The sequence below is a fragment of the Mya arenaria genome, chromosome 16 (genome assembly GCF_026914265.1).
Source record: "Mya arenaria isolate MELC-2E11 chromosome 16, ASM2691426v1".
In the NCBI taxonomy this organism is placed as follows: Eukaryota; Metazoa; Mollusca; class Bivalvia; order Myida; family Myidae; genus Mya; species Mya arenaria.
This window is the reverse complement of record NC_069137.1, coordinates 2,349,048-2,376,713: the sequence shown is the minus strand read 5'-3', so window position 1 is coordinate 2,376,713 and position 27,666 is coordinate 2,349,048. Positions and strand designations below refer to the sequence as shown.

At 33.8% G+C, this 27,666-nt stretch overlaps 1 protein-coding gene across 1 annotated transcript; it reads left to right on the top strand.

The window, feature by feature from the left end:
• Nucleotides 1-3,230: 3,230 nt before the first annotated feature.
• LOC128222336 (CD109 antigen-like) lies at nt 3,231-25,799 on the top strand. The gene is made up of 21 exons (XM_052931315.1): nt 3,231-3,298; nt 4,248-4,305; nt 4,560-4,717; nt 5,548-5,573; nt 5,964-6,114; nt 6,960-7,030; nt 7,979-8,104; nt 8,387-8,426; nt 10,940-11,024; nt 13,595-13,685; nt 14,635-14,859; nt 15,016-15,243; nt 17,265-17,369; nt 17,506-17,571; nt 18,229-18,423; nt 18,660-18,809; nt 19,660-19,725; nt 20,994-21,035; nt 21,701-21,757; nt 23,063-23,153; nt 25,771-25,799. Exons 2-21 carry the CDS (start codon nt 4,253-4,255, stop codon nt 25,797-25,799), a joined length of 2,055 nt encoding a protein of 684 aa, XP_052787275.1. The 5' UTR covers nt 3,231-3,298; nt 4,248-4,252.
• The last annotated feature ends 1,867 nt before the right edge of the window (nt 25,800-27,666 follow it).

Genomic DNA, 27,666 nt, shown 5'->3' with positions numbered 1-27,666 from the left:
TAAAGAGTTGTTGCATTCGCATTAATCAAGCTAGTAGATTAACGTGCAAAACATTTTTGGATGAGAATGGTTACTTTGTATATATCCGACTTGAAGTGTATTGCAGATGAGCGGTGCTTTGCTTGTTTACGTTTTTGTAATAGTTAGTGTAAATAGGTTTGAATTAGACATTAGAGGTTTACCACCACGTTCATAATTGAATAGGAGTTGTATCTACGATTTCTTAGTATTGATCAATGAATAGAGCTCTGTAATTCTTGTCCTGACGTAAATACTTAAAATCAAAATAATAAAAAAAAGTATTGTTCTTTTAATTCGCATTTTTGTTATAATCATTATTATTATTATTAGTATTACCATTATTATTACAACGGTAAATTTACTTATATTTCCCACTTTATGCACATACAGTAAGATAAATCTTCCGAGCTTGACTGACTTGACCCGAGAAATCATGACTGCATTATGCTAATATAGACTATCATACGTTTCGCGTTTGCGAAGTAAGACTTATATATGTGGCCAGCTTATCAGAGATGGCCGAAAAATCATGAGTTCTTAATTCGAATAAAATCAACTTTATCTTCCGAGCGTCCCGCAAATCGAGGGGAATTTATGATTGATTAATGCGGATGTAGACTACCATATTTTCATAACTATGTTATGCGAAAGTAGAATGATATATATTCTGAGCTTGCCGGAGATGGCCGAAAAGTCACGATTGCTTACTGAAAATGAAGTCACCTTTATCTTTCAAGCTTACCGAAGATTGTTTAGAACTCATGATTACCTATTGCGAAAGAAAACTAGCATATCTTTAAAGCCGAAACATAATTTCCTTTCGCTAATGTACACTACTTTATTTTCAAAGCTTGCCGGATATGACCGAAATGTCATGTTTGTGTTACGCGGATGTAAATTTCTATATCTTCCGAGCTTGCCGGAGATGGGGGAGAAATCATGATTGTATAATGCGGGTGTAATATTCAATACCTACAGAGTTTTTCGGAAACTGCTGCGATGTGATGCATAAAATTTACATACGTAAATCAACAATACAACAAGCACAAATAAATATTGTTTTCGTATTAAATAGCAATATGTTGCATTATACAATCATGATTTATCGGCCATCTCCGGCAGGCTCGAAATATATGGAAGTTTACATCCGCAAACACAGTCATGTCATTTCGATCAACTCCGGCAAGCTTTGGAGATATTTCATTTTTCTTTCGAATAAAAAAATCATGCGGACTTCTCGGTCATATGCAGGAAGCTCGTAAAATATTGTATACTACATTCACCTGAATAAATCATGATTGCTCGTCAATTTCCGGGAAGCTCGGAAAATAAAGCATATCACTTACGCATTTAAAAAAACATGACTTTTCGGCCATCTTCGGTGAGCTGCATAAATATAGAAGTCTTCATTCCCAAGCTTGAAACGTGCGGTAATCTACCTTAAGTTAGCATAATGCAGTCATGGCTTCGCTGTCAACTCCGAAACATGTAGGAGTATATATTTGCATTAAGGAATCATGACTTTTTGTCCATATCTTGCAAGCTCGGAATTTTCATTAAACTAAATTTGCATTAATAAATCATGACTCCTCTTCATTGCCGGCAAGCTTGATAGAGATTTAAGTCTTCGGGGATGTTTCGTTGCGGAACCAATACATTTGCCTCATAATTTATTCATGATTTCGCATTTTTTCGCAGCAAAAAGGATCAAGTTACTGAACGAAGCTCAGCGCAGACTGTAATTGTTTTCGTATAAAATAAAAAAAAAATTGTAAGGAGAGTAATACAACACACTGTATGGTATATAACGCATCCCATAAATGTTCTCAAATAATTACCAGGCCCCAATTTCTCGAAACTTCTTAAGTCCCTTATAACAGGATTAAGCTAATATCACTATTTTTGTTGTACTATAAAATATGTTATATTTACCTTTTCAAGATTTTTTTTAAAAATTATGTAGGAATAATCTGTATGATTATTAGAATAAACCATTTTTCATTTATCAAAATCCATTTCCAGTATGTATCTGGCTAATTGAAATAAGCGACTTAAGCCTGTTAAGCTTAAGAAGTTTCGAGATATTGGGGCCAGGGTGGCAAGATGAAAAACACAGGTATTTTTCTGTGCTGGTGACTCCTATGTTCTACGAACTTCTCTAGAGTTTTATTTGCATCGCCTTTTTTCTCTAAGTGAAAAACAATTTGGAGTTTTCAACCTCACATGTTATGAATACTGTGTTTGAAATAGAAGTCAGTAATTTTCCATATTTTGAACATAGAAATTCTCGCTTTCTGTCTCTGGACAGTCCCTTACACACACATGTACATTGTCATCAAGGTTTTTGTCTGTACCATTCGTTTGCAGAGTGATCATCGTGATCCGCTTTCAATGTTTATGCAATTGATTTCTGAGTTAGGATACTCTGTGACAGAGTAACAGCGAACTCATAATCAAAGTTAATACTTTTTAAATGCAAGGGAACATACGATCACCCATGATACGATCACCAATGATAATAAAAAAAATCTTAACTTTAGTGTTATATATTTTTTATTACTTCCCTTTTCTGTTTTTGTCATAATATTTTTTTTTCTACACCGAGCACATATTTAATGCTAGTAGTATTCAATTTAAATGTAAATTTCTTAATTGATACCGTGTTTAAAATTGAAATGAAATAGTTATATTAGAAAATTCTAGTTTAGTAGATGTTTAATGTTTTGTCATGAAAAAATGAGTTTTTGACGAGGTGTTTCTTAATAAGGTTCACTTCATTTATACCTTATGATATATTTTAAATCTTAAGACTTGTTGCAATCTGCTTAAGTACTACGGCTTTAAGCTATGTGTTTTGTGTTGTTATTAAGTTGGGCGACAAGTTATTTCCAGAATTTTCGTTATTTAATCATATTACTTGCCATGTCAAATTAAAATTGTCTTATTCTCCGTCTGAATTAAAACAGCAAACAGATAAATTGAATTTACTACGCGTTCTTTTCGCAGCGTAGTTAAATGTTAATATTTTTGACACAGTAAACTGTCTGTATTCATCCGAGGTTGTTTACGATGAGATATGGCCGATGTGTTTCGAAATGGAACTCTAGTGCACTCAGCTCTCTTTAAGCGTGTTTCCTTATCAGGAATGATAAACTGGTCGACATAAGTGCAAATTGCATAACGCAAATAATCATTTGTGGCTTGATATTATACTAGATAGGCGGTGACGAATCTGTAAATTGAGTTTGGACTTTTCAACTTGTGCTTTGCATGTAAGGTAAGAATAAAATCGATTCTTATGTCAAGTCAATTTGAGCACACGAAATAATTCAAATTGCTCATATTCGGTTTGTGTTCCTTCTTACATAAACACTGCATGAATTTAAATGATTACAGAAAACTAATTTCAAAAGATAAAATAAGGGTAACATTCAAGTTCTGAAGGTTATTGGGGAAATATGTTGATGTTCTTTCAATCACAAACGTGTAATGTTTTAAGTAATACGAGTTTATAAAATTGTATTCCTTGGTGAAATAAGTTTTAAAAGATAACAGTGTCATCACAATTTTGAGCCGAGATATGTCACAATTATGAATGTTTTTTCATAGCCAATGTAAATGCTAGGAATAATACAATATGTTTGTATTGAAAGCACTCAAAAATATGTTGAAAGGAAAACCTTCAAAAAAGTTCTTTTTTAGTATAACGTAGATGGTAAGATATCATACTTTGAAACTCTGAACATATGTGTCCCAGATGTAACTTATAACCACATTCAAATCAACCTTTAAATAAATGTACAGCAGCAGTTGAAAAGTTCCCGCGCATAGCGTTCATACTCCCGTTCAAATAAGCGTTGACATTCACATAAGTTTTTCACATAAGTATTGAACCTTAGAAATATTTCATAGCAAAATAATATGAACGCCTACTTCAGGTTTACATTTGTGTTGCAACAATTTATTCGAACTACCTTCGATATAATATACAAATGGCTATGAAGCCGACCATCGTAGACATTTATGTGTTTGTGATAGCTATTGTTGTTATTCAGAAACAAGATAGTTCCGACCAAGCTAACATGTGTTTTGACGTTTCGAATGTCTCCATACCACAATTAATCAGGAATGTTGCGATCACGTGAATCCGCCGGAATCGTGGAACCAATTATAATGAAGTAATACAACTAGATTTTCATAAAATGATTTATTTTATGCTTTTACAGAATCGATGGCGCTTTTGAAAGGGCTATCTTTTGTAAGCCTGCTTTGCCTAACCTACGGGTGAGTATATTGTTTTATATATCAGATGAAGAAGAAACTAATAATAACATGCGTATTTTCTACAATGTGACAGCCGGATCATTTATACAATCAATCAAAAGGTTGAAATATTATGCTTCTATTACACAAACTTTGTCAAATGAACATTCACACCAGTGTGAAAAGAAAAACTAATTTCGACCGAGTGTGTATATAAATACTTGTTTTTACAGTATTTGTCAATTGAATTATCTCATTTCTTAACATAATTTCAGATATTACTATGTCACACTACCAAAATACGTCTCCCCTGGTACGCCCCTTAGCGTAGTGGCCCACGTGACCCAGACTGGAGGCCCCGTATCATTTCTGGCAAAAATTGTTGCTTCCAACGATTCGGACGTGGCCAGTGTCAGGAAAAACATTGTGAACGGTGAGTACAAGGAGATCACTGATTTTAAGATGATCTGCTTTATAGTAGAATCCATCATGAATAACTATTACCTAAGGTTGAAAACGTGAATTTATTCTTTATAATTGTGTGTAATTTGTATATTTATTTAAACATTTTCAAAGGCAGTACCCAACAATCCTTGATAAACATACCTAGTTTTTATATATATTATATAAACACTGTGTTGTATGTGGAGTTTTGTGCTGTTGTTCCATGTTTCTTGTTTGTGATTTTTTTTTTGTGTTCTATGTCTTTTGCGTTTACCCTGTGCCATTAAACGGGGTTTATTTTTAAACTTTTGGATACTGAGCTTGTTTCTGTAGTTTTTCAGGTCAGTTTGGGTCATCAGTCGTACTTTTAAATTATGTCAATTCCTTATAAAAGGTTATAAAAATGAATATATATTGTATTCATAAAACATAAAATTGTGATGGCAAAAACTGACTTTTTTTGTTTTTGTAATGAAAATAATGTACCAATATATCACCTGTGAAGTATATGCGTCCGTTAATTTGCTTGATAAAAAAATGGGTGAAATTATACAAAATGTTTATGATAAGTACGAACTTATGTACTGAGAGACGATATTTCAAATAAATCTGATAACTGAAAACTGAACACTGAAAGAAATAACTAAGTGAAATTATGTAATTAAAATATGCAAAATAATTAATCACCTTGGAATTTAACTGATAATTGTGATTTATCCCGCCCTAGACATTGTTTTACTTGTTTTAATAATAAACTATATCGAAATTGTATTTGAACACATTATTGTCAATTTTTAAGAAGGTTTTATTTCATTTCAGATGCTGCTGAAAGTTTGCAGATTGTGGTAAGTCGTGTAGACTCATTTATTTATATTTACCGTTCTTCGATTTTCACGACGTGAGCAGTAGTTTTTCAACGTATTTAAAATAGCATTCTCCATATACAGTCTGAAGGGATAACCTCAAGTATTCGTTTGCAAAAGGTTTATTAAGAAGTAAAGTTTTGTTTACTGTCATTGACATAACTGTTATGAAAATTCTTCTAGTTTGTTATCATCCTGATAAAATATGCAAAAAAACGAAACATATTTATAGGCAAAATTTAAGTTATATTGTAAAATTGAAGTTGTATATCCAACCAGATAAAGCAAACTTGTCCCACAGGTTCTAAACTATCGATTTGATATCAACTGTACATAAAATAAAGGCTGTGCATTTCATACTTTATTATAAAGGTTCCTAGTGACCTTCCCAAAGATGACTACAAGATAGTTGTGTCCGGGTCAGGGGGACTTTCCTTCTATAACGAGTCTAAGCTGTTCTATGAGGAAAACATCCTGATTTTCATTCAGACTGATAAGGCACGCTACTCAGGCGGTCAACAAGGTGAGCTACAATATTAAATGTCCTTAAATCGAGCGTTTAAATGTTTACGTGCACATAATTATACAACAGTGCATGCATGCGACTCTTAATTGACGAACATGCCCAAAGGTTATCGATGGATCATTTATGTCATGTCTTTCACTCAGGCCTCAGTTATGAAGTGCAATATAATCTTGAATGCGCTTTGTGATTAAACTAGTTCTAAAAAGACACGCGCCAGTTGAGGTTCGCTCTTACAAGATCTTCATCTTCTATGTCATAGTCACATATCTAATCTATAATTTTTTTTTTTTAAAAAACGATGTTTGTCCGTAGTCATCCTGGATAAAGGTTATCATTGTTTTATTATGTCACCTCTTTAACACAGGCCTAGGTTTTGAAGTGTAATGTTATCTTCAAGGTGCATGGAGGTCTGGTTAAGGTTCTCTCGTACATCATCTCCATCTACTATGTCAGTGTTAAATATCTAATTCATCAATCAAATCTATAAACATTTTATAGTGTTGGTCCATTAATTCTTGATTGACTTTGCCTTATGCATTTGTTTGTAAAATAAAGTATAAACATGGAAAAAGATATATTGACCTCAAAATATTTTCAACGCAATAAGTTTGATTTGTTTAGGTTCATGTTAGTATAAACATCCATACACAGAGTCTTGAAATACATTCATTGTGACGTGATGTTGATTGAGTGGTGTACATGTATAACCATGGTATAACATTTTTTAATTACTTATATTTAAAAAACACGAGTATGTGTTCATTTGATTTGTTTATTTTTGTTAAAATTGTTTTGTTGTCACAACATCTATTCAGTAATAATTTACTTTTGTGTTCTTACAGTCAGATATAGGACAGTTTTCTTGTTACCGACTCTTGCGAACTTCAACGGTAGCGCTGTCATTTCATTTTACGTGAGTACTACCTGTATATGATTGGAGTGAAGTGTGTCTTTGTATGGAGCAACCATTCAGTAATTTGATTTTTAAGTAATTTTCAAAATGATATGACACTGGGAGGGTCATCTCAATTATATAAGATATATTTTCTTTTCAACAGCAGATACATACTACATAGAGAGGTAAATTCAATACATAATGTCATTGATCTTAGTACGATTTATAAGCTCAATGCATCGAGAATGTGTTCTCGTCTACCCTTCAAAGTATTTTCCCCTTCACAGTTACACACTATACGTTTCTTTACTATCCCCAAATTAAATGCAGCTAAGATGTCGTATACACCAAAACAAATGCAGAACCAAGGACATTTACAGGAACAAACGTATTACCTGAAAGCATATTTAAGTAAGAGTAATCCGAAAAAGTCAAAATGCCTTGAGTCATTTAAAGAAGGTGGATACTCACTCTCAAAACCCTTGTTCTAAGATGCAATTAACAATGCCTTTCGAAACCGTACTTGCGCGTTTAGTTTTGTAAAGCCTGACTGTGATGGATATACCATCTTTGCATTTGTACACCAGGGCCACTATGGATGAAGAAAATATATAAAACGTCTTTGCACTTCTGTGGTCTTTGCAATGACCGGCCTTGCCTGATCTTTTCTAAGCCATTAAGCATCGATTGGACTCAAAATAATAAACCTAGTGTTCACCCGCAGTAAGCAAATTTGATATATTACAAGATAACAACTTTGATAATTTTTCAAAATCAGTTTTAGCACAATCCAAACACTTGGCCCTTTCGTATGGTGTCGTCAAGTGAAAGATGCATCGTGCTTAAAACTTCTTTAATTTCAATCTGTCAGTCAGACTATGGTTGTCGTTCCCTTTACATAAATGCAGCACTAAACGTTAAGCGATAACACCTGAGTTGATATAATATTCCCTAAATGTTCTTAAGGATGGCAATGGAAACAGAATAGAGACAAGAGGGCCGACCGCAATAACAGACGGTGTGATTGGCGGAGCCCTTGATTTAAGCAGGGAACCTGTTTTCGGCGATTGGGAAATAGAAGTTAAAGTTCAGGTAATGCATATATGCATATTATTAGCTTGGAATTAAAATAACGATTTAATGAATGACGTCATATGAATATGTGTAAGTGTGCATGCATTTTAGAAGTATATCTTTATCAAAATCAAAGGTATTCAAAATCTATGCCATAGACCTTCAAATGAAAGTCAGTGTTAACGGTTTTTAAATCATTTTTTTCTATAAAAATATCATATGTTACTGGTCATGTTATAGTAAACTGTATATATGCTTCAAAGGCATTTAATATTGACATACTGGTATATTCATTTCTAGCAAACAACCGTTTCGAAGCAGTTCAAGGTGTTCGACTACAGTAAGTTGTTTACGCTCATGTTCAGCAGTATCTATAACTCCTTTAAATATTGATTATGAATAAGACAATACAAATATTGAGGGAGGAATTTAGTGATAAATATTACTTCAATTCATTCAATGTATTATTTGGTTTTCCAGTAACATTTTTGTTTTAATGGGTTTGAATTACAATCTAATATTTCTTGCAAAAAATCAGTGTAATGAAACGTAGCCCCACGCGATTACATGAAAGTATATAAATGATGTCACTTTCAATATTTAGAAAAACATATTTGAAACGATGAAACAAAGTCGAGCCATTAACTCTGTTTTCCCGTTGAGTTATCATGCCCAGTTTTTAACATCGTTCATCGCGCGACGTTGTCATCAAACGTCATTTAAAATGTTTCCTCTTTAAACAATATCTTTCAATCTTGGCCGGAAACTTCTATAACCTACTTCTTATAAACGTAATTGGGAGTGTCAGGTTTCCGGATAAACATGGCCCCCGTAGTTAACTATAGAAAATCACGATAATTTTATTTTTTTAAAATTATTGTTTATTGTTTTCACATAGTGAAACCTGGTTATTAGAATGACGAACGCCATTGTTCGGGCGGGCGGCGTCAAACTCACCTATGAAACTACTTATTCAGTAAAAGTTGACATATTTTGACCAAACTTAGTCTTTGCGAACAATTTATGTACACCTATCATGGGATTGCGTTTGGGGTCCCAAGTGTCAAGGTCAAGGTAACTGTTACTTAAAATAGAAAAAAATAGTTAAAACTAAATAACTTTAGTCAGTGTACACATATCTTGACTAAACTTAGTATAAAAAAGAGGTTATGGAGACCTTTAATGGGATTGCGTTAGGGGTCCCTAGGGTAACGGTCACTTTAACTAAAAATAGAAGAATGGTTGAAACTAAATAACTTTAGTCAGGGTTGACATATTTTGACCAAATTTAGTCTATAGATACAGTTTATATATACCTTTCATGGGATTGCGTTTGAGGTCCCAAGAGTCAAGGTCAAGGTCACTGTTACTAAAAATAGAAAAAGAGTTAAAACTGAACTTCTTTAGTCAGGGTTTAGATATTTTGACCAAACTTGGTATAAAGGAAGAGGATATGAAGACCTTTCATGGGATTGCGTTTGGGGTCCCTAGGGTCAATGCCACTTTTACTAAAAATATAAGAATGGTTGAAACTGAATAACTTTTGTCAGGGTTTGCATATCTTGACCAAAATTGGTATATAGAAAGAGTTTATGAAGACCTTTCATGGAATTGCGTAAAGGGCCTCTACGGTCAGTGTCAAGGTCACTGTTACTAAAAATAGAAGAATGGTTGAAACTGAATAACTTTAGTCAGGATTTACATATATTTGTTCCTTTAGAATCATATTCATTTTCCCAAAGTTTGATGATTTACTAAAATCACCGATGATAACAATATATATATATATATATATATATATATATATATATATATATATATATATATATATATATATATATATATATGTGCCATGACAAAGTAACATAATCATCTTCATTAATTGATTAACCTTTCACTTTAATATTTATTTTCACTCTTTTGCATGCTTCCTGTCTTCTGTGTATATCCACTAATCGAGTTGGCATGTTCTTATACATACACACAACACACAACAAATCAACCTAATTATAATTCTCACAACAAAGGCTGAAGTTCTTCTGACAATCATTGAAAACCTGGTTTCGTCGCATTGCGGCGTTTCTTGTTTAGTGTATATCCAGTGTGTGTATTGATTATTCTTTTTTGATATATACAATAATATATATTAAACTGTTTTATCTGAATAACGGAGCTTAGATATGTTGTGGGTTGATTGAGCTCAATTCAATTCCGCTATACTGCAATTTATTTTAACATCGCATTCGCATTTAGTCAAAGGTACTATATAGTTTAATTGGCAACTACATACAAATATCGTTTGTCCAAAAACTGCTAGTCATATCATTATGCCGTATAATACGAAACATCTGACAGAGAGGCACTTAATCCGGTTTGTTTAAGGTAAACCTATGTTTTAGGGTTACCGTCGCTCGGTGCGCATAGTTTCTGTATGAGCATTAAGATGAGAGTTTTAAAACTGGACGCATGAAGCGTATATATCTTCTATATGTTAGCTTTAGGTTATCTATAACGTTGATTCAAGCGGTTACCATGGATAGAACCAGTCCACGATCCAGGGCTCATAGTGTATATGTATTCTTCTAAAACAAATGAACTTTTCATATTATTAGTATGCTGCATCAGCATATACCTCCCCTACAAATATATAACATTGTGCGTATTTGACCGGAAGTTTGCACATTATTCCCTCCGTATGTATTTAGTTAATAACTTGAAAATCTACTTTTGTTTACGACAGGATCTCTTATACTTGCAAGAGTTGGTATTGAAATGACCTGTAATTTGTGGGCATTTACCAGAGAAGCAACAAATGGTTATATGTGCATAAAAGTCCTATTTTGTTACTTTCAGTTTTGCCAAAATTTAGTGTGGACCTGTCTTTGCCGCAAAACATTAAAATATCGGATCAGAGCATAACTATTTCAGTGGAAGCGAGGTAATAAGTACCACGTGACAGAATATTGAAGGCTATTCCGGACATATTTTAGTCGGACATAAGTGTTTCCCACTTATCAATATTTCACAAATGTTGTAAGCCCAAATGTCTGTGCACAAAAGGCCCCTGAAATCATTTGCTAGCTCAAGAGAGAATGATCGGAGCATTGCAATAACGTCCACTATATGTCATTATTACATTCTAAACACTAAATACTGAAGGTATGTGATAATGTGCCTATATACACCTTATTAGTATGCAGTCATAATGTATGTACTTTTACCGCATTAAAAGGTTTATGCGAAAATTAATTAGTGCAAATCAATATTGTCCGACTGATCAAAATGTCCGAAATTCAGATCAATATTTTATTTTTATCTTTAGAGTTAACCATGTGTTGTAGAAACCGTCACATTTAGAGAATGACCCTCGCAATACCTTGTTATAGTTATAGGCATTTATGTAAAATATCACATGATCGTACGCTTTAGCATCGGCTAGAACAAATAGTAAGGCAGCAATTGCAACATGAACATCTGTTTTAAATATAGTTTTATTAAGTAGTGTGTCTGATTTTCATTGGCAGTTTATAAAATCATCTGTCTGCATTATAGTGATTCTTTATTAAGTCGCCTGTCTGTAGTTCAAGCAATGTTCCGTGAGTTGTTAGTCTGTAGTCAAAGCATTGCTGATCAAGTCGTTTGTCTTCAGTCAAAGCATTGTTGATTAAGTCGTTTGTCTATCCTCCAAGCATTGTTGATTAAGTCGTTTGTCTGTAATCTAAGCATTGTTGATAAAGTCGTTTTTCTGTAGTCATTGCATTGTTTATTAAGTCGTTTGTCTGTAGTTCAAGCATTGTTTATTAGGTCGTTTGTCTGTAGTCCTAGCATTGTTGATAAAGTCGTTTTTCTGTAGTCCTAATAGTGTTTATTAAGTCATTTGTCTGAAGTCCTAGCACTGTTCATTATTTTGTCTGTTGCCCTAGCAATGTTTATTAAGTCATTTGTCTGAAGTTCTAGCATTGTTCATTAATTATTTTGTCTGTTGCCCTAGCAATGTTTATTAAGTCATTTGTCTGAAGTCGTGCATTGTTCATTAATTATTTTGTCTGTTGCCCTAGCAATGTTTATTAAGTCATTTGTCTGAAGTTCTAGCATTGTTAATTAATCAGTTTGTCTGTTGCCCTAGTAATGTTTATTAAGTCATTTGTCTGAAGTCCTAGCATTGTTCATTAATTATTTTGTCTGTTGCCCTAGCAATGTTTATTAAGTCATTTGTCTGAAGTCCTAGCATTGTTCATTAATTATTTTGTCTGTTGCCCTAGCAATGTTTATTAAGTCATTTGTCTGAAGTTCTAGCATTGTTGATTAATCAGTTTGTATGTTGCCCTAGCAATGTTTATTAAGTCATTTGTCTGAAGTCCAAACACTGTTTATAATGTTATGTATCTGTAGTCCCTGCATTGTTTATAAAGTCATTTGTCATAAGTCCTAGCATTGTGTTTGAGTGGTTTGTCTATGGTCCCAGCATTCTTTATTAATTCGATGTATATATTGTTATTGACTTTATGAATTTTTTGTTTGTTTGATTGTTTTTTTCATGCATTATAAGCTGTATAGAGTCTTTGTCTGTAGTATAGTTTTTTCCTAATTATTTGATTCTGTTTATGATATTGACCTTTTACTGAGTGGGTTTACGTTTATCAATATTAAGCCACGTACACCAATATTGCTATGCATCTGCACTTAATTCATTATATGGTAGCTTGTTGTCCGGTTCGCGCAGTGGTTTGCGCAATCTCTTATTACCAAGACGACCCGGTTTCGATTCCTGGCCTGGGCATATGTGAGTTTGGTTAATAGTCATTATGCTCAGTGTGTGTATACCACGTGATAAATTACGTCATAACTGCTACATCGGGAGGCAACATTTTGCTTTGAATGATACCTTTAAACACAGATAACTTTCCTATTTCTTCACCATTTCAAAAAACACATAGCGCAGTCTATGCCGCTGACGGAGCCCCGCCTTCAGTCTTTAACCAGAGTTTGATTGAGAATTTAGTTTCCTTAAACACCGACAAACCTTTTCACAATACGGCCGTCTGACACAGACGTCTGTCAAAACATTATTTTGGAAACAGGTTTGTCAAAGTGTTCGATGAAACTAAACACCTTATCAAACTTCGGTAAAAAAAACGAAGGAGGTGCCTTTAAGCGACATAGACTGCCCTTTGTTTTAATTAAAATGGTGTAAGTAATGAACAGTTATCTTTGATATGTTTTCATTTTAATCAAAATATTGCCTTCCAACGTAGCATTTATGACGTATTTTATCATGTGGTATTCACAGACTGATGCTCGACATGAGGAATTTTTCCGGGTGCTCTTGTTCCCCCCCCCCCCATTACAAGACCACACTTTCCCGCAATTTTGTGCCAACTAGATTGACTCAGTATATGTTAGCATTACTTCACAATCGTTGGAAACTATATTACGTTTAAACTACATTCAATATTGTTCAGTTGTATTCATTATAAGAAGCTGAAACATTTGATAGTTATTTTACAGATATACGTTCAATAAAGAGGTTATCGGCACTTGCACCATTCAGATATATGACGCGGACTACCAGCGATTCAAACTGGAATTTGAACAGGAGGTAAGGATTATTTCCGTCTTTGTCGTTCAGCCCACAATCGTGATTTATTTATTCAGTATGCATTGGACGCTTGATTATGACAAACAAAAATCTGATAACGACTTCAGATATGTGCATTGTATAGAGCAACCATATACAAGTACTTTAATGATAAGTTCACACCGAGTCATATCAATATGCAGAAGTGAACATTTTTTTACACTAATATCAGAAGAAAGGTTTGCAATTAAAGAAAAGCTTGACTATGATATTTTTTTAAATAATGACTACAAATATGTACATTTTATCTAACCCTGAAAATACAAGTACTTTAATGTTGACATATATACCAAGTCGTATCGAAAAAAACGAAGGGTAGATACATGTAATGAAAACATAACCTATGTATTTCCATTAGTTCTCTTATTAGCCCCTAAAAGGCGTTTGATTCGAACATTTGTCAACAGCGTTAAACTATCTGCCCAATTATTTCGTATCAAAACAAGTCATCGATCTTTCGTTCTACTTTTTCAAGCATACAGATAAGCTCCGAACGTTTGAAATATAAATAAATTTCAAAACATTCTAGTGACGTACTGAAATTGTAAATGGGGCTGTATTGAGTTATATTAAGAAATCTGATTTTAAGTTATTCAACGGATCCAGTGGTTTTACGTTTACAAGAGGTTTATATTAATAAATAAGTTCTTCCTGTGTATTGACGAATCTTTAAAATTACCATTCTAAAGCATAAATAGTGTCTGTTTCATGTACCCTCTCCCTCTACCAAAATGTATTGTAGTTCGGTAATAAAAATAATAATGGCAATGCTGCTGATGATGCTGCTTATGATGCTGCTGCTGCTTCTGCTGCTGTTTCTTCCGCTGATGATGATGATGATGATGATGATGATGATGATGATGATGATGATGATGATGATGATGATGATGATGATGTTCTTTAATTCTAGATACGAGGAACAACTAATTTTACTATTGCAATGCATGACCTAAGACAACATAATCTGGTGTACGGGAATATAAAAATTCGAGCCTTCGTAACAGACAATGCAACTGCACTTACAATGGCTGCGGAAACAGATTTAAAAATCGATGTACAAAAACAATCTTTCTGGAAAATCAAAGAAATACTCGATAGGAGAGGATTTTTTCCAGGTCTAACTTATTCAACGATCGTAAGTTTTATTGATTCATATGGCATAATTTTGCATTGAAACATCACTGTATTTGATTTCTGTAATACCAGTGCCTTAAGCCTACATTTCGTAACGAAATCGCTTTAATGAATAAGCCCCAACATGCATTACACATGTGTATGTTTTTGTTTACAGATTCGCCTGACTAACCACGATGACGCTCCTCATAGATCAGGAGTATTCAGATACACAGCAACATTTCTTCGTGTTGATAAAATTACTTGTCCTGCTGGATCATTTCACAAGGAAATAATAAACGTGACGCACACTCATTTGAATGGCAATGCTTCATACGACACTTCTGGTTTCGCTGTGATCACATTCTTGGTTCCATCAGGGCCTATTGAAACAATCGACCTTTCAGTAAGTGTGTCGACTTTGACTAATTCCAGCTCTGGACACAAGACACAACAGTTTTTGTACTTTCGATAATATTCTCCTTGCAGATGATCTTTTCACTTACCAGGCTTGATTTGTATTATCTATTAATCTAGTACATTAAGGCAATCTTAAAATTATATGTGAAAGTCGGATTTTTACATTACTGTAATGATCAGCTCTAAAATCGTAAACCGTTAAAGGTCACACATAAAGCTCTTCAACATTTGATAAATTAATCGGGGTAACAAAATTGATGTGGCCAAGCGGAGTGTGACGTCATCAAATTTAAATACCATTTAAAAGTTTGATGAAGGATTTGAGCTGATACTCCTGGCTTTTACTAGCATAATGTCATAATCTGGTGTAATTGTTGTTTTTAGAACAAATATATTCAGATTTTCAGATCTTCAGATCCTTTCGTAACGGTTAAAACACAAAAGTAAATTAAAGCAAGGTAAAACTATTGAAGCGGCCAAGCGGAGTGTGACAAATTTAAAATAATTTAGAAGTTTGATATACTAATCGATAATAATAACCTCCTGGCCTTAACTAGCATAACTTTATATTCTGAAGTTGTTGTTGTTGTTTAAAACCTCCCGATCCATTTGAAAAGGTTATAACACAATAGTAACACAATTGTTTATTAATATATAGATTACGCATCTTATCGACTTATTCAACAAATCACTTAATATCGATCGTTTACATAGTTCTGCTTATTACCATTTCTTCGAGATTTGCACATACATGATCTTTTCGAAAGAAAGAATATCTGCAGCATAGTTTAATTTAAACGTATTTATTTTACAACGATTCTAAAACAAGTTATTATAACATTATATTAATCACCTGAGTTTGCACGACTTTACGCGAGAGTGTGGTCTTATGTTGTGGGGGAAACTGTAGTATCCGGTGAAACTTTATTGCACGGCTTGGTGACCACAAACCAAACTCACATACACCAAGGTCAGATATCGAGCCCGTGTAGCTTAAGTGAGAAGCGAATGATGTAACCACTGTGCTAACCGGACAACCGAATATTTAACATAAATTTATATAAAAGACTAGGCGATAAATGTAGCATTGTGCCGATTGTTCAGAACTGTGTCAAAGTTTACAACGTTGTTAATGGAATCCTTGTTGATGACTTAAACATATATTGCAAATATTCTGTCTTTAACAATACTAAAGGATCTGCCACGATTCGTCATATAATACAAATTGCATTACACGTGTTAGGATTAATGTTAATAAGCGAGCCTTTGGCGATCTTCCTTACATAATTCCTGGACTTGTTTCATTAGCACAGCTTTTGAGCCGAATACAAAGAAATGACATGTTTCGCCCTACACACTTTGCAGAAATGCCGAACCCGGTGGAAGCATAAGACATGATCGATCATTTAAATCTGAATATAAGTAGAACGCATAACAAACTAATATTCACTTAATATTTAAAAACACCAACAATTTAACGGCATTTGTTTATCTTAATTGTACCATCTTATCCGGTATGATGATCTCATAATTTGTAAGATGGTAATGTCGTCAGTTTCTGTTTAAACAAAGTGCCGATTAGTTGTAAAAGTGATTTTTTCAAGTAATTAAGAGAAAATTTCACCTTTTATTTAGAAGAAAATAAATGTCTTTATTCAGATAAATCTTTATCATAATCAAAATAATTAGAAAGAAATATAGCAATGTTACATGTAAATACTACTAACGTGTATTTATTTGTTTTGTACGTGATGGGTATATAAGACCAGAAACATATAAATAACATATAAATCGTATAAATAACATGACATAATTGTCCGTTTATATAAGACAGTTTGATCATGAGAGTTATTCCTTTGCTGAATGTATCGATTGCATAGTTGCTTTATTGTATTATGAGTCTGGTTTATTTGTGTAGGTGTTAAAGCTAAGATTGTTTAAAAATGGGTGTCAACCCTCCTGTACTTATTAGTGTTCAATTGATATATGCATAAATCAATTCCACAGGTAAGCGATCGATATACAGGAGCATCAATGTACAGCTATTTGAAATCGTTTTCAAGATATTCATTTCCACTCCTTCGAGTTTGGACAAACACACCTGATGTTATGGTATGCTTATATTGTTTACATTTATGCTAGCTGTCGTATCATTTAAGCATATGTTATCTTGTTAAATGGTATCTGAAGAACAAACGTTGTGTAAGCCGTTTTACTATTGTGTTTATACATTTATAATTAATTCAAGGTTGGAGATATAATTGATCTGCTTGTTGAGTCAACAGAAGCTTTGGTTGGAAATGTCACAATGGAGGTAACTCTTGTTCCAATGCACTACTTATATAAAGCGATGCACGATGTGTAGTGTTATTAATAATAGCATTGTAGCATGCTTTATTGCATTTGACGATATAAAGTATGTGTATTATAATAAGCAATACGTAGATTCGTTTGCCCCAGTATGCATTTTTATGAGTTTACATTTCTTTTTTTGGATTGATATGATTATTTGCAATTATAGGCATATGCCACTTAATGTTCATGTTAACAGTGTTTAGTTAGTCTTACGAAAAATGTGTCGAAATAGATGATTTATATGAATTTAACGTAAAACAGAAAAATGTTGCAATATTAATGACTATAATTCTAGTTTTCAACCAGCTTTCAGACAAGTAAACTGTTAACAATATTCTTGTAAGAAAACAATATCTAATACTTTTAATCACATAGGCGTATCTTTTTTTACAATAAAACCGGAATGCCAAACAAAATTGATAATATAAATCACTAAAATATATCCCCAAAAATAAACAATGCTTTTACTTTTCATTATTTCAATATTTCGTAAAATGCATAATTAAAAAGGCACAACTTCATTGAAACAAACTACATAAACATTGCTTTCTTTAATTAAGAGGTCTGAAATTTCCATTTAGTATATACATTTTATACAAAGATTATTTCCGTTTAGTTCTACTCACGGGGAATGATGATACGACTCATTCAAGCACCTGCCAGCAATTCAAGGATAATAGGTATTAATGTTCCGATATCAGCAGACATGTTTCCACGGGTGTTTCTCATGGTGTCACACATCACACAGTCCGGACACATTCTATCGGACAATGTAGTTATCCAAGTCCAAGGGAAGCCCTTTATTAACAAGGTATAATTATGTGGTAAAGGCCAGTCCACGCATCTGTGTGATACACAATTGTTAAAGCATATCGTTATATAAATTATAACTTTATATCAAAATTATAAAGCTTCGGCGTCATGTAAATTGGACAAAAGCTAACTAATATTTTTGTGTTACAATGTATTTATACATATCTCCTTCACTTCATTGCTGCGCTTGTTTTCCAGCGAATGTTTAATATTAACATTATTGTATTCACTCAGGTGGAAGTTACATATAACACAACACTGGCAAAGCCAAGGCAATCAGTTGATATGAAAGTGACGGCAGATCGTGGATCGACGGTTTATATATCAGTTGAGGACGAACGCAATCGCTTGCTAGGATCTGACAATGACATTTACGCAAATGAGGTATGCTAGAAGACAGCATTTTATTTTGTCAAATTCACTCAAAGCCTTTTTGTAGGGTTTGTGTTTTTTAAAGGGGTTTATGTTTAACTTTCGGTTACTGTGCTTGTTTCTGTAGTTTTCAAAATTGGTATTGATTCTTTTGATGTAACATAAAATAAAGCGTCAGTCTTTTACTTGAACTTCCTTAGCACATTTCGTTAATGATTTTGAAACTTAATACTTATGTAAAAAACTACAGAAACAAGCCCGGCAGCCAAAAGTTTATCCATAAGCCCCGTTTAATGGCACTGGGTGAATGCCAAAGACAAAGAAGACAAACACATTAAGTCACAAACAAGAAACATGTCCAAATGGCTAAGGGTCTGAATGTTGAATTACTATGTTTACTATTGGTTCGTCTGTCAGGACAATCAAACCAAATAAAAAAGCAGGAATGTAATGGACTTTATACTACGTATTGGTTTACGTTTGGCACAACCATGTAGTGTCAATAGCTTGATGGAAATAATATAACTTGACTTTAAATTTAAAAATTAATTAGTCCGATATATTGTTGACGAAACGCAACAGACAACGGGAGTACACAGTTACTTAGGTAAGCTGTATTACCTAACAATCCATTCACCGATATGACTAGTGCATTTGTTTATATGTACGGATATATGGATAAATTTATGGCCGTAGAAGGCCTCAGAAACACTTCTTAACAACCTTCTGACTTATAGCCAAACATGTCGAGATATTAGGTACTTCTGTTAAAACGTATATTCAACTTCTACAGAATTGGACACATCCTAGATGCATGTAAATGTAACATAGGGGATTTCCTACCATTTGATATGTATTTCAGGTAATAGACGAAGTTCGTAGAGTATCTCACAACACGTATTCTAATCTTGAGCGGAGAGGAGGACATGTATGTAGATATTTTGCTTTTAATGACTATTCAAATCTATTTATTAATCATAATTCCTCAGTCTCATAGAAAGTAACATTACAGTTGAATAGCACAATTCGCAGTTTGACACTATATTTCCAAATTACTAAAATTCGACATTCAACACCACATCAAATAAACCAAATCGTTTTACTTACTTGAGTATTTTTTTGCGTTACTGTTTAAAGGTAATGACTAAGATACTTTCAAACATTTCATAATTCGGAATGCCATTTCTTAAATAGCATTTCACTGCACCATAAACCTCTCTTTCGTTTGTACGGATAAAGCGAAACCATGACGACCAAATGGTTTCCGAGCTCGCTGCAGCCGAAGTCGCATTACAAAATGATATCAAAACAGTTCAATGTTGTTATTTTATTTCGGATGTGTAAACAGTGTGTAAACAGTGTGTACAACTGCATAACGTAAACATCCTGGATTTTATTTAAGATATTTATTATACTACAAGTATTAGTCAAATTTTCTAGATACAAAACAGGAGTTAATTATTGTACTTACTGACTGTTAGTATCGATGTTTATTATATGCATTCTCATTGTTTTCACTTTACAATCTTTACAAACAAACACGTGTTTTGTCTCGTTACTGATATGATGTACTCGGGAGGGTTTAAATCTTAGTTTTGGTTCCATAATCAATTTCGACAAGAACAAAGTGCATATTGAAGAGCAAATACCGTCCGTGGCACACCTACTGCTCTTTATTTGGTAAGAAGTTTGGGAATATACCATCTCTTTAATATACTTTACGAAAACTATAAAGATCGTTTTCATACCTACGACTGGGTCTGCTCCCCTCATTAACAACGGAATCTTTCATATCAGGCAAACACTTTGGGAAAATATTAAATCTGAAAAACAGAAAGCCTGACAGCATATTTATCCCCTTATATCATTCAAATACGTCCTTAATCGTAAACCTGTATATAACATTTATTGATCCGCTGCTAGAATGAGGGATACAATTGTACCACAGGAGTATTTCGACAACTCTATCGTATATAATCGCAGTTTTTATCACCTTTTAGTCCAAGTCAAACGACGTTACTGTTGAAATTACCGTTGTTAATTTGCATCTTTTTGTGTTATTTCTTCGTTATCGATAGATTACTTGTTTATAGCTTGAAAAGTCGAGTTGTTATAAAGTGATAACCTCCAATCGTATATCAAATTACCTGTCTTGCGGTTAGGCATTGAGGTATATTTACAATTATTTTATTTCAGAAAAGATCATCTACAAAGAACCAGAAAATCCAACCCGACGAGGTAAATGGTTTATACACATTATTTAGTAATTATTGATTGGTAACGATCATGCATACCATATTACAATATGACTCAACAAGCCGGTGTTATCATTTAGAAAAAAAATTGCTTCACGTTTTAATGCAAGTTTTTTTTTTCCATTTTCTCAATATATACCTACAACACTAGTAAATATGATATAAAGTTTGTTTTGTTGATGGCTGTTTGGTCCAAGAGGTCATATCACAAGTTGTGTTGATTGACAATGAAAAGCGAAAATCAAAAAATGATTTCGTAATTTTTGGAAATCAAATGGTAATGTTCGTTAAAACAATAATACAAATACTTTTTTCTTGATCCTGTCAAAATGTGCATTTAGTTTTATGTTATCAATTGCTCTGACATTGATATTGACATTGATATTCTTTCGTTGCCTTTAAAAGATGTCATTTTTGATATTTCTGTAACAAATAGAAGTAATTATTTAAACCTTTTATAGGTACAACATAATATATATTCAGTGTCAACTGGATAAATACTGTCACCAAAATCAGCTATTCAAATATGTACATACTGTCTTTAAATAAGAAAATAATGACTCGTGTTACATGAGATTTGTATGTGTGTTGTCATTCTAGACAGGTGTATATTCCATGTTTAAAGAATTTTGGATTTTATCTCAGCAGGTTGATAGAAACCGACGCGAGTATGGCTTGTTCGGCGATACAGATGACGGTTATATGGTAATGATTATGTTGTTGAATTCAAAGTTACTTTATTTAACTTTTCATTAAACTTACTCTCACCGCTTAACATAATAGAGTTATTAATACTATTAGGTATGGGATTGGGTTTTGTACGATTTGAATTTGACGAGGTACTAGCAAAAGTCATAGCTAGTCGAATAGTCAAGGGCCAACAAGTAATCTTTCTAACTCTTTTTTATGCAATTGTAACACCGCGCGATAATACATTTAATGGTGTGAACTCGGCTGAGACGAAAAACGGAGATGTAAATGTTACGATATGTATCGAGTGCAGATTTATGAAACTTCATCTGCCGTTATCTATTTGGTCTGCCCTCTACTTCAAAATAAAGCATTTGCTAGTTTGAGTTTCACGTAGACCAAATCCAACTAGCCATAGAGTTCGATATCACGCTTCCAGCTCGAATGACTCAACGGCATTGGTCCAGAAATGGTCACGTGGTGACTCTGTATTTTCCCATATTTGGTCACGTAATGATATTGCAACAAAATGGCGTCTATTTCACGATTTCGTTAAATAAATTTAACATTTCTCATACATTGATAAATATAAACAGATTTTCGACGTAATATTTACGTAATGGGGTTAATAGGTGACTCGATATGGGATAAACATAGCACCCGATATGCTTTTTTGCCCTATATATCCCATGTCGGGTCACTTACTAACCCCGTAATTTTTAAAACAATAACCGTTTGATATTTGTATCATTTTAACAAGCATAGTGTAAAACATCTTATCCTATAAAACGTGAATAAGTTCCTTTAAATGTGTTGCTTCATTGAAAAATCTCTTTTTTGAGATTTTATCAGGTTGGTGTTTCTAGCAGTGCAATAACAATAGGTTAATAATGAGATTCTTAAGAAATAGTTTCCAAATGTTTAATTCAGCTTAAATAAACATATTATTTTAAAGACTATTTTCTTGTATGTTCAATTGAAAGGGATGCAATTTTAAAAAAAATAAGTAATTTATTCACGTTGACAATGCTTTTATTCAAATTGTTCCGTTGAATTGGATAATTGTTTAACACATATTAAATTATTTTGTGCATTTGAATGAGTTTTCACTTACATATACATTAATGGTTGCTCTATCTAAAATCAACATTTAGGATGGAGTAAATAAAACATATAATCTCTATACGTACAATTTATCTGTGAATATATAAGGAAATAGAACAAAGAAATCAAAGTTTATGCTGATTGGACTAACATCATGGTTATTTTAGCTAAAACAATAATTTTGATAAGAAATTTGAACAATTTATTTTGTTTCAGCAAACAGGATTGATACTCTTGACGGATGGAAAATCCTTTGAAATAAGGGACGTGCATGATTCAAATTTCTACAGTGGATTGTCATTTCACTGTAAGTAACATAATTATACTGTGCGTCCTGCAGTGGATTGTCCTATCACTGTAAGTTGCATAATCATTTTGGCATCATGCAGTGGATTGTCATATGACTTTGAGTTACATAACTATATTGTGCATCCTGCAGTGGATTGTCATATCACTGTAAGTTACATAATCATTATGTGCATCCTGCAGTGGATTGTCCTATCACTGTAAGTTACATAATTATACTGTGCGTACTGAAGTGGATTGTTATATCACTGTAAGTTACATAATTATACTGTGCGTACTGAAGTGGATTGTCATATCACTGTAAGTTACATAATGATTCTGTGAGACCTGCAGTGGATTATCATATCACTGTGAGTTACATAATCATACTGTGCATCCTGCAGTGTATTGTCATATCACTTTGCGTTACATAATCATACTGTGCGTCCTGCAGTGGATTATCATATCACTGTAAGTTACATAATCATACTGTGCGTCCTGCAGTGGATTGTCATATCACTGTGAATTAAATAATCATACTGTGCGTCCTGCAGTGGATTGTCTTAACACTGTGAGTAACATAATCATACTGTGCGTCCTGCAGTGGATTGTCATATCACTGTGCGTTACATAATCATACTGTGCACACTTAAAGAACGATCATTAGAATTAGTAATGAAAAAAAATGTTGAAGATCAAGCAGTACACTAAAATTTAAAGATTTTGGTCAAATATTTTACAAGTACCAAATCACCGTATGTTGATCTCCGACCCCAGATAAATAGCTGGCCATACTAGAAATCCGTATCTTGCCCTCATACGTTAAGTTTATGTTTTTGTTTTATTTCGAAACCTTAGAATTTTTCATAGTCTTGTTTATTCATAATACACAAATATCACAGCTTTTTTTCATTTTCCTTCCTTTCGAAGAATTTTACTCTTGCTTTAGGAAAGTGTTATTTAAGTGTTGAAGATGTGCACATCGGGTTTCATTTCCCGATGCACTTATTAAAACCAGAGTTATTGCCCTTAAATTAGCAAATATTGGAACTTCTTTATATGTGTCGCTCAAAACTGAGTCATAGCGCTTTAGGGAAGTGTTAAAAACGGTGATGTAGTTTTTCTCATTGGGTTACGTTTACTGCTACACCTTGTAAAATAAGAATATTTGTTCTTGTATAAGCAAATACAGTTGAACACCGTTAATACGAAATCGTAGGGACTCAACAAATAACTTCGGAATAGCGGTGTTACGGGTAAACAATTTTTCGCAAATGACAGCGTTCGCGAATTATAGATGAAGTGAAATACTAAGTCATGAAGATTGCAATGTCGGTTAAACATTACCAATACAATACACTCTGTTTGAGTTATCTTTCGTATACACAAATATTTGTTGATTTAGTTTTTTATAGTTGACAAATAATTTGTTATTATACTTCTTTATTAAAACAACATAAAACATTTAAAACAAAATGACAGCACATGTATGCATTCGAATTGTTCGGTAGCGGGTCAAGTGAGCAATGCGGCGATCGAATCACATGAGATAGACATTTTCGAATGATATTCAGAGTGTGTTAACTAGCAATTATATACAAACTACATCACCTAAAATGAATCATTTATCAATGATGTCATTCTTTAACAAGCGCTAATTGTGCTCCATTGTCACCTCAAGGCAATGCCCGAGTCCATTCGCAGTATGGTGTGAAAAAACTTTGACACGAACGAGTTCGAAATAAGAACTGATAAATAGGTGTGAAAAACCAAATCGGGAACGTAATATTTACTTCGGAATAGCGATTATTTCGAAATAGCGATTTCAGAATAAAGACCAAACATTTAGTTAAACAAAGAAGGAGTAAACTCGGGACCGAAAAATAATTTCGAAATAGAGATAATTTCAGATAAACGGTGTTCGGAATAGCGGTGTTCAACTGTAAATGGCATTTCTGGAATTACTGAGCTATTAAAACCAAAACTATATTATCTATAGTCATTAAACCTAAGTCGCGTGTTATAGTGATTATGACTACAGTAATATAAACATTTACCATGTCACTGTTGTTGGCGTGACGTTGCGCGAGAATGTTGTCTTGTGTTGTGGGGTAAACCGGAGAACACTGAGAAAAAACAATGCATGTCCGTCTTGGTGATCGCTTACTAAACCCATATGCGGCCAATGCCAGGAACCGAACCTGGGTCGCTTTGGGTAGCTGCTCGGTTAACCGCACAGTCCTTATATTTTTCAATGATGTTGGAAAATAACACCAAAAACAGGGGGAAAAAAAATACATTTTATACATGTTGATATTTAAGTACTATACAGTGAATAACTGTTTGCTTAAGCGTAAGATCTTAATATATTTCTCCAAACGAGCACCAAAGGCTATATTTTAGTGCTGTAGCCGCGAGAGAAATATATTCATATGTTTTTTTATGAGGTGAATTTTATTGCGGTCTTACACGTTATCAATATGCCTAAATTCGAAGCATAATAAAAATCATAGTTAAACTTGCATTTTATATTCGTAATAAGTTCATTAAATCCGAAGAAATGGTATCACATGATCAATTATTTTCATTGTGTTCATTTTTTTCCATTTGCCTAAATAATTGTTTTTGTACGTTTTTAGGTTATGAAGAAACGCGTAAGTACAATTAATTTATTATTTACAATTGCCTTTATCAAGTATATCAAATAATCACATAAAACACTGTTGGAGGTAAACTTACTAAAACAAAGTATGTATTAATGTAACCTTTCCAAGGTCAAAACCAAACGAGAGACACCAACTGTCACAGTACCACACATATTAAACAAGAAACACCAACTGTAGAAGGCAAACAAACACGAAAGGAGAGTCACAAACTGTCACGATACAACACATCACAAACGAGAGACACTCACTTACTCAATACAAAATAGTCCAAACGAGAGATACTTACTTCCACAATACAGACAACACCAAATGATAGATACTCACTGCCACAATACAACTAACACCAAACGAGAGACAATCACTGCCACAATGCAACACACACCAAACGAGAGACAACCACTGCCACAATGTAACACACACCAAACGAGATACAACCACTGCCACAATGCATCATACACCAAACGAGAGACAACCACTGTCACAATGCAACACACACCAAACGAGAGACAACCACTGCCACAATGCAACACATACCAAACGAGAGACAACCACTTTCACAATACAACACACACCAAACGAGAAACAACCACTGTCACAATGCATCACACACAAAAAACGAGAGACAACCACTGCCACAATGCAACACACACCAAACGAGAGACAACCACTGCCACAATGCAACTCACACCAAACGAGAGACAACCACTTTCACAATGCAACACGCACCAAACGAGGGACAACCACTTTCACAATGCAACACACACCAAACGAGAGGCAACTACTTTCACAATGCATCACACACCAAACGAGAGACAACCACTGTCACAATGCATCACACACCAAACGAGAGACAACCACTTTCACAATGCAGCACACACCAAACGAAAGAAAACCACTGTCACAATGCAACACACACCAAACGAGAGACAACCACTTTAACAATGCAGCAAACACCGAACGCGAGAAACCAACTTTCACAATGCAACACAACCAAACGAGAGACATTCACAGTCGCAATGCAACAAACACCAAACGAGAGACAACCACAGTCACTATACAACCAAAACTAAACGAGAAACAACCACAGTCACAATGCAACAAACATCGAACGAGAGAAATCAACTATCACAATGCAACACACACCAAACGATTGAAACTCATGTTTATATTGCAATAAACACAAAAAAGAGACAACCACAGTCACAATGCATCATATACCAAACGAGAGACAACCACTTTCACAATGCAGCACACACCAAACGAAAGAAAACCACTTTCACAATGCAACAGACACCAAACGAAAGACAAACACTTTAACAATGCAGCAAACACCGAACGCGAGAAACAAACTTTCACAATGCAACACAACCAAACGAGAGACATTCACAGTCGCAATGCAACAAACACCAAACGAGAGACAACCACAGTCACAATACAACCAAAACTAAACGAGAAACAACCACAGTCACAATGCAACAAACATCGAACGAGAGAAATCAACTATCACAATGCAACACACACCAAACGATTGAAACTCATGTTTATATTGCAATAAACACAAAAAAGAGACAACCACAGTCACAATGCATCATACACCTAACGAGCGACAACCACAGTCACAAAGCAAATAACCCAAAACGGCAGACAACGACAGTCAAAATGCAACAAACACAAAATGAGAAACAAAACATTTACAACACAACAAACAACAAACTAGAAACAAATAAATTCACAGAGAAACACACACCAAATGAGAGACACTCACTGTCAAAATGTAACAAAAACACCAAACGAGAGACAACCACAGTCACAATGCAACCAAAACCAAAAGAGAAACAACCACTGTCACAATACAACACACACCAAACG

Excerpts from the sequence above, each read along its gene's own strand:
- LOC128222336 (XM_052931315.1), top strand. The coding sequence starts at position 4,253 with ATGGCGCTTTTGAAAGGGCTATCTTTTGTAAGCCTGCTTTGCCTAACC. Across the intron at positions 11,025-13,594 it reads ACTATTTCAGTGGAAGCGAG|ATATACGTTCAATAAAGAGG; the intron begins GTAATAAGTACC and ends GTTATTTTACAG. Across the intron at positions 23,154-25,770 it reads CAGTGGATTGTCATTTCACT|GTTATGAAGAAACGCGTAAG; the intron begins GTAAGTAACATA and ends GTACGTTTTTAG.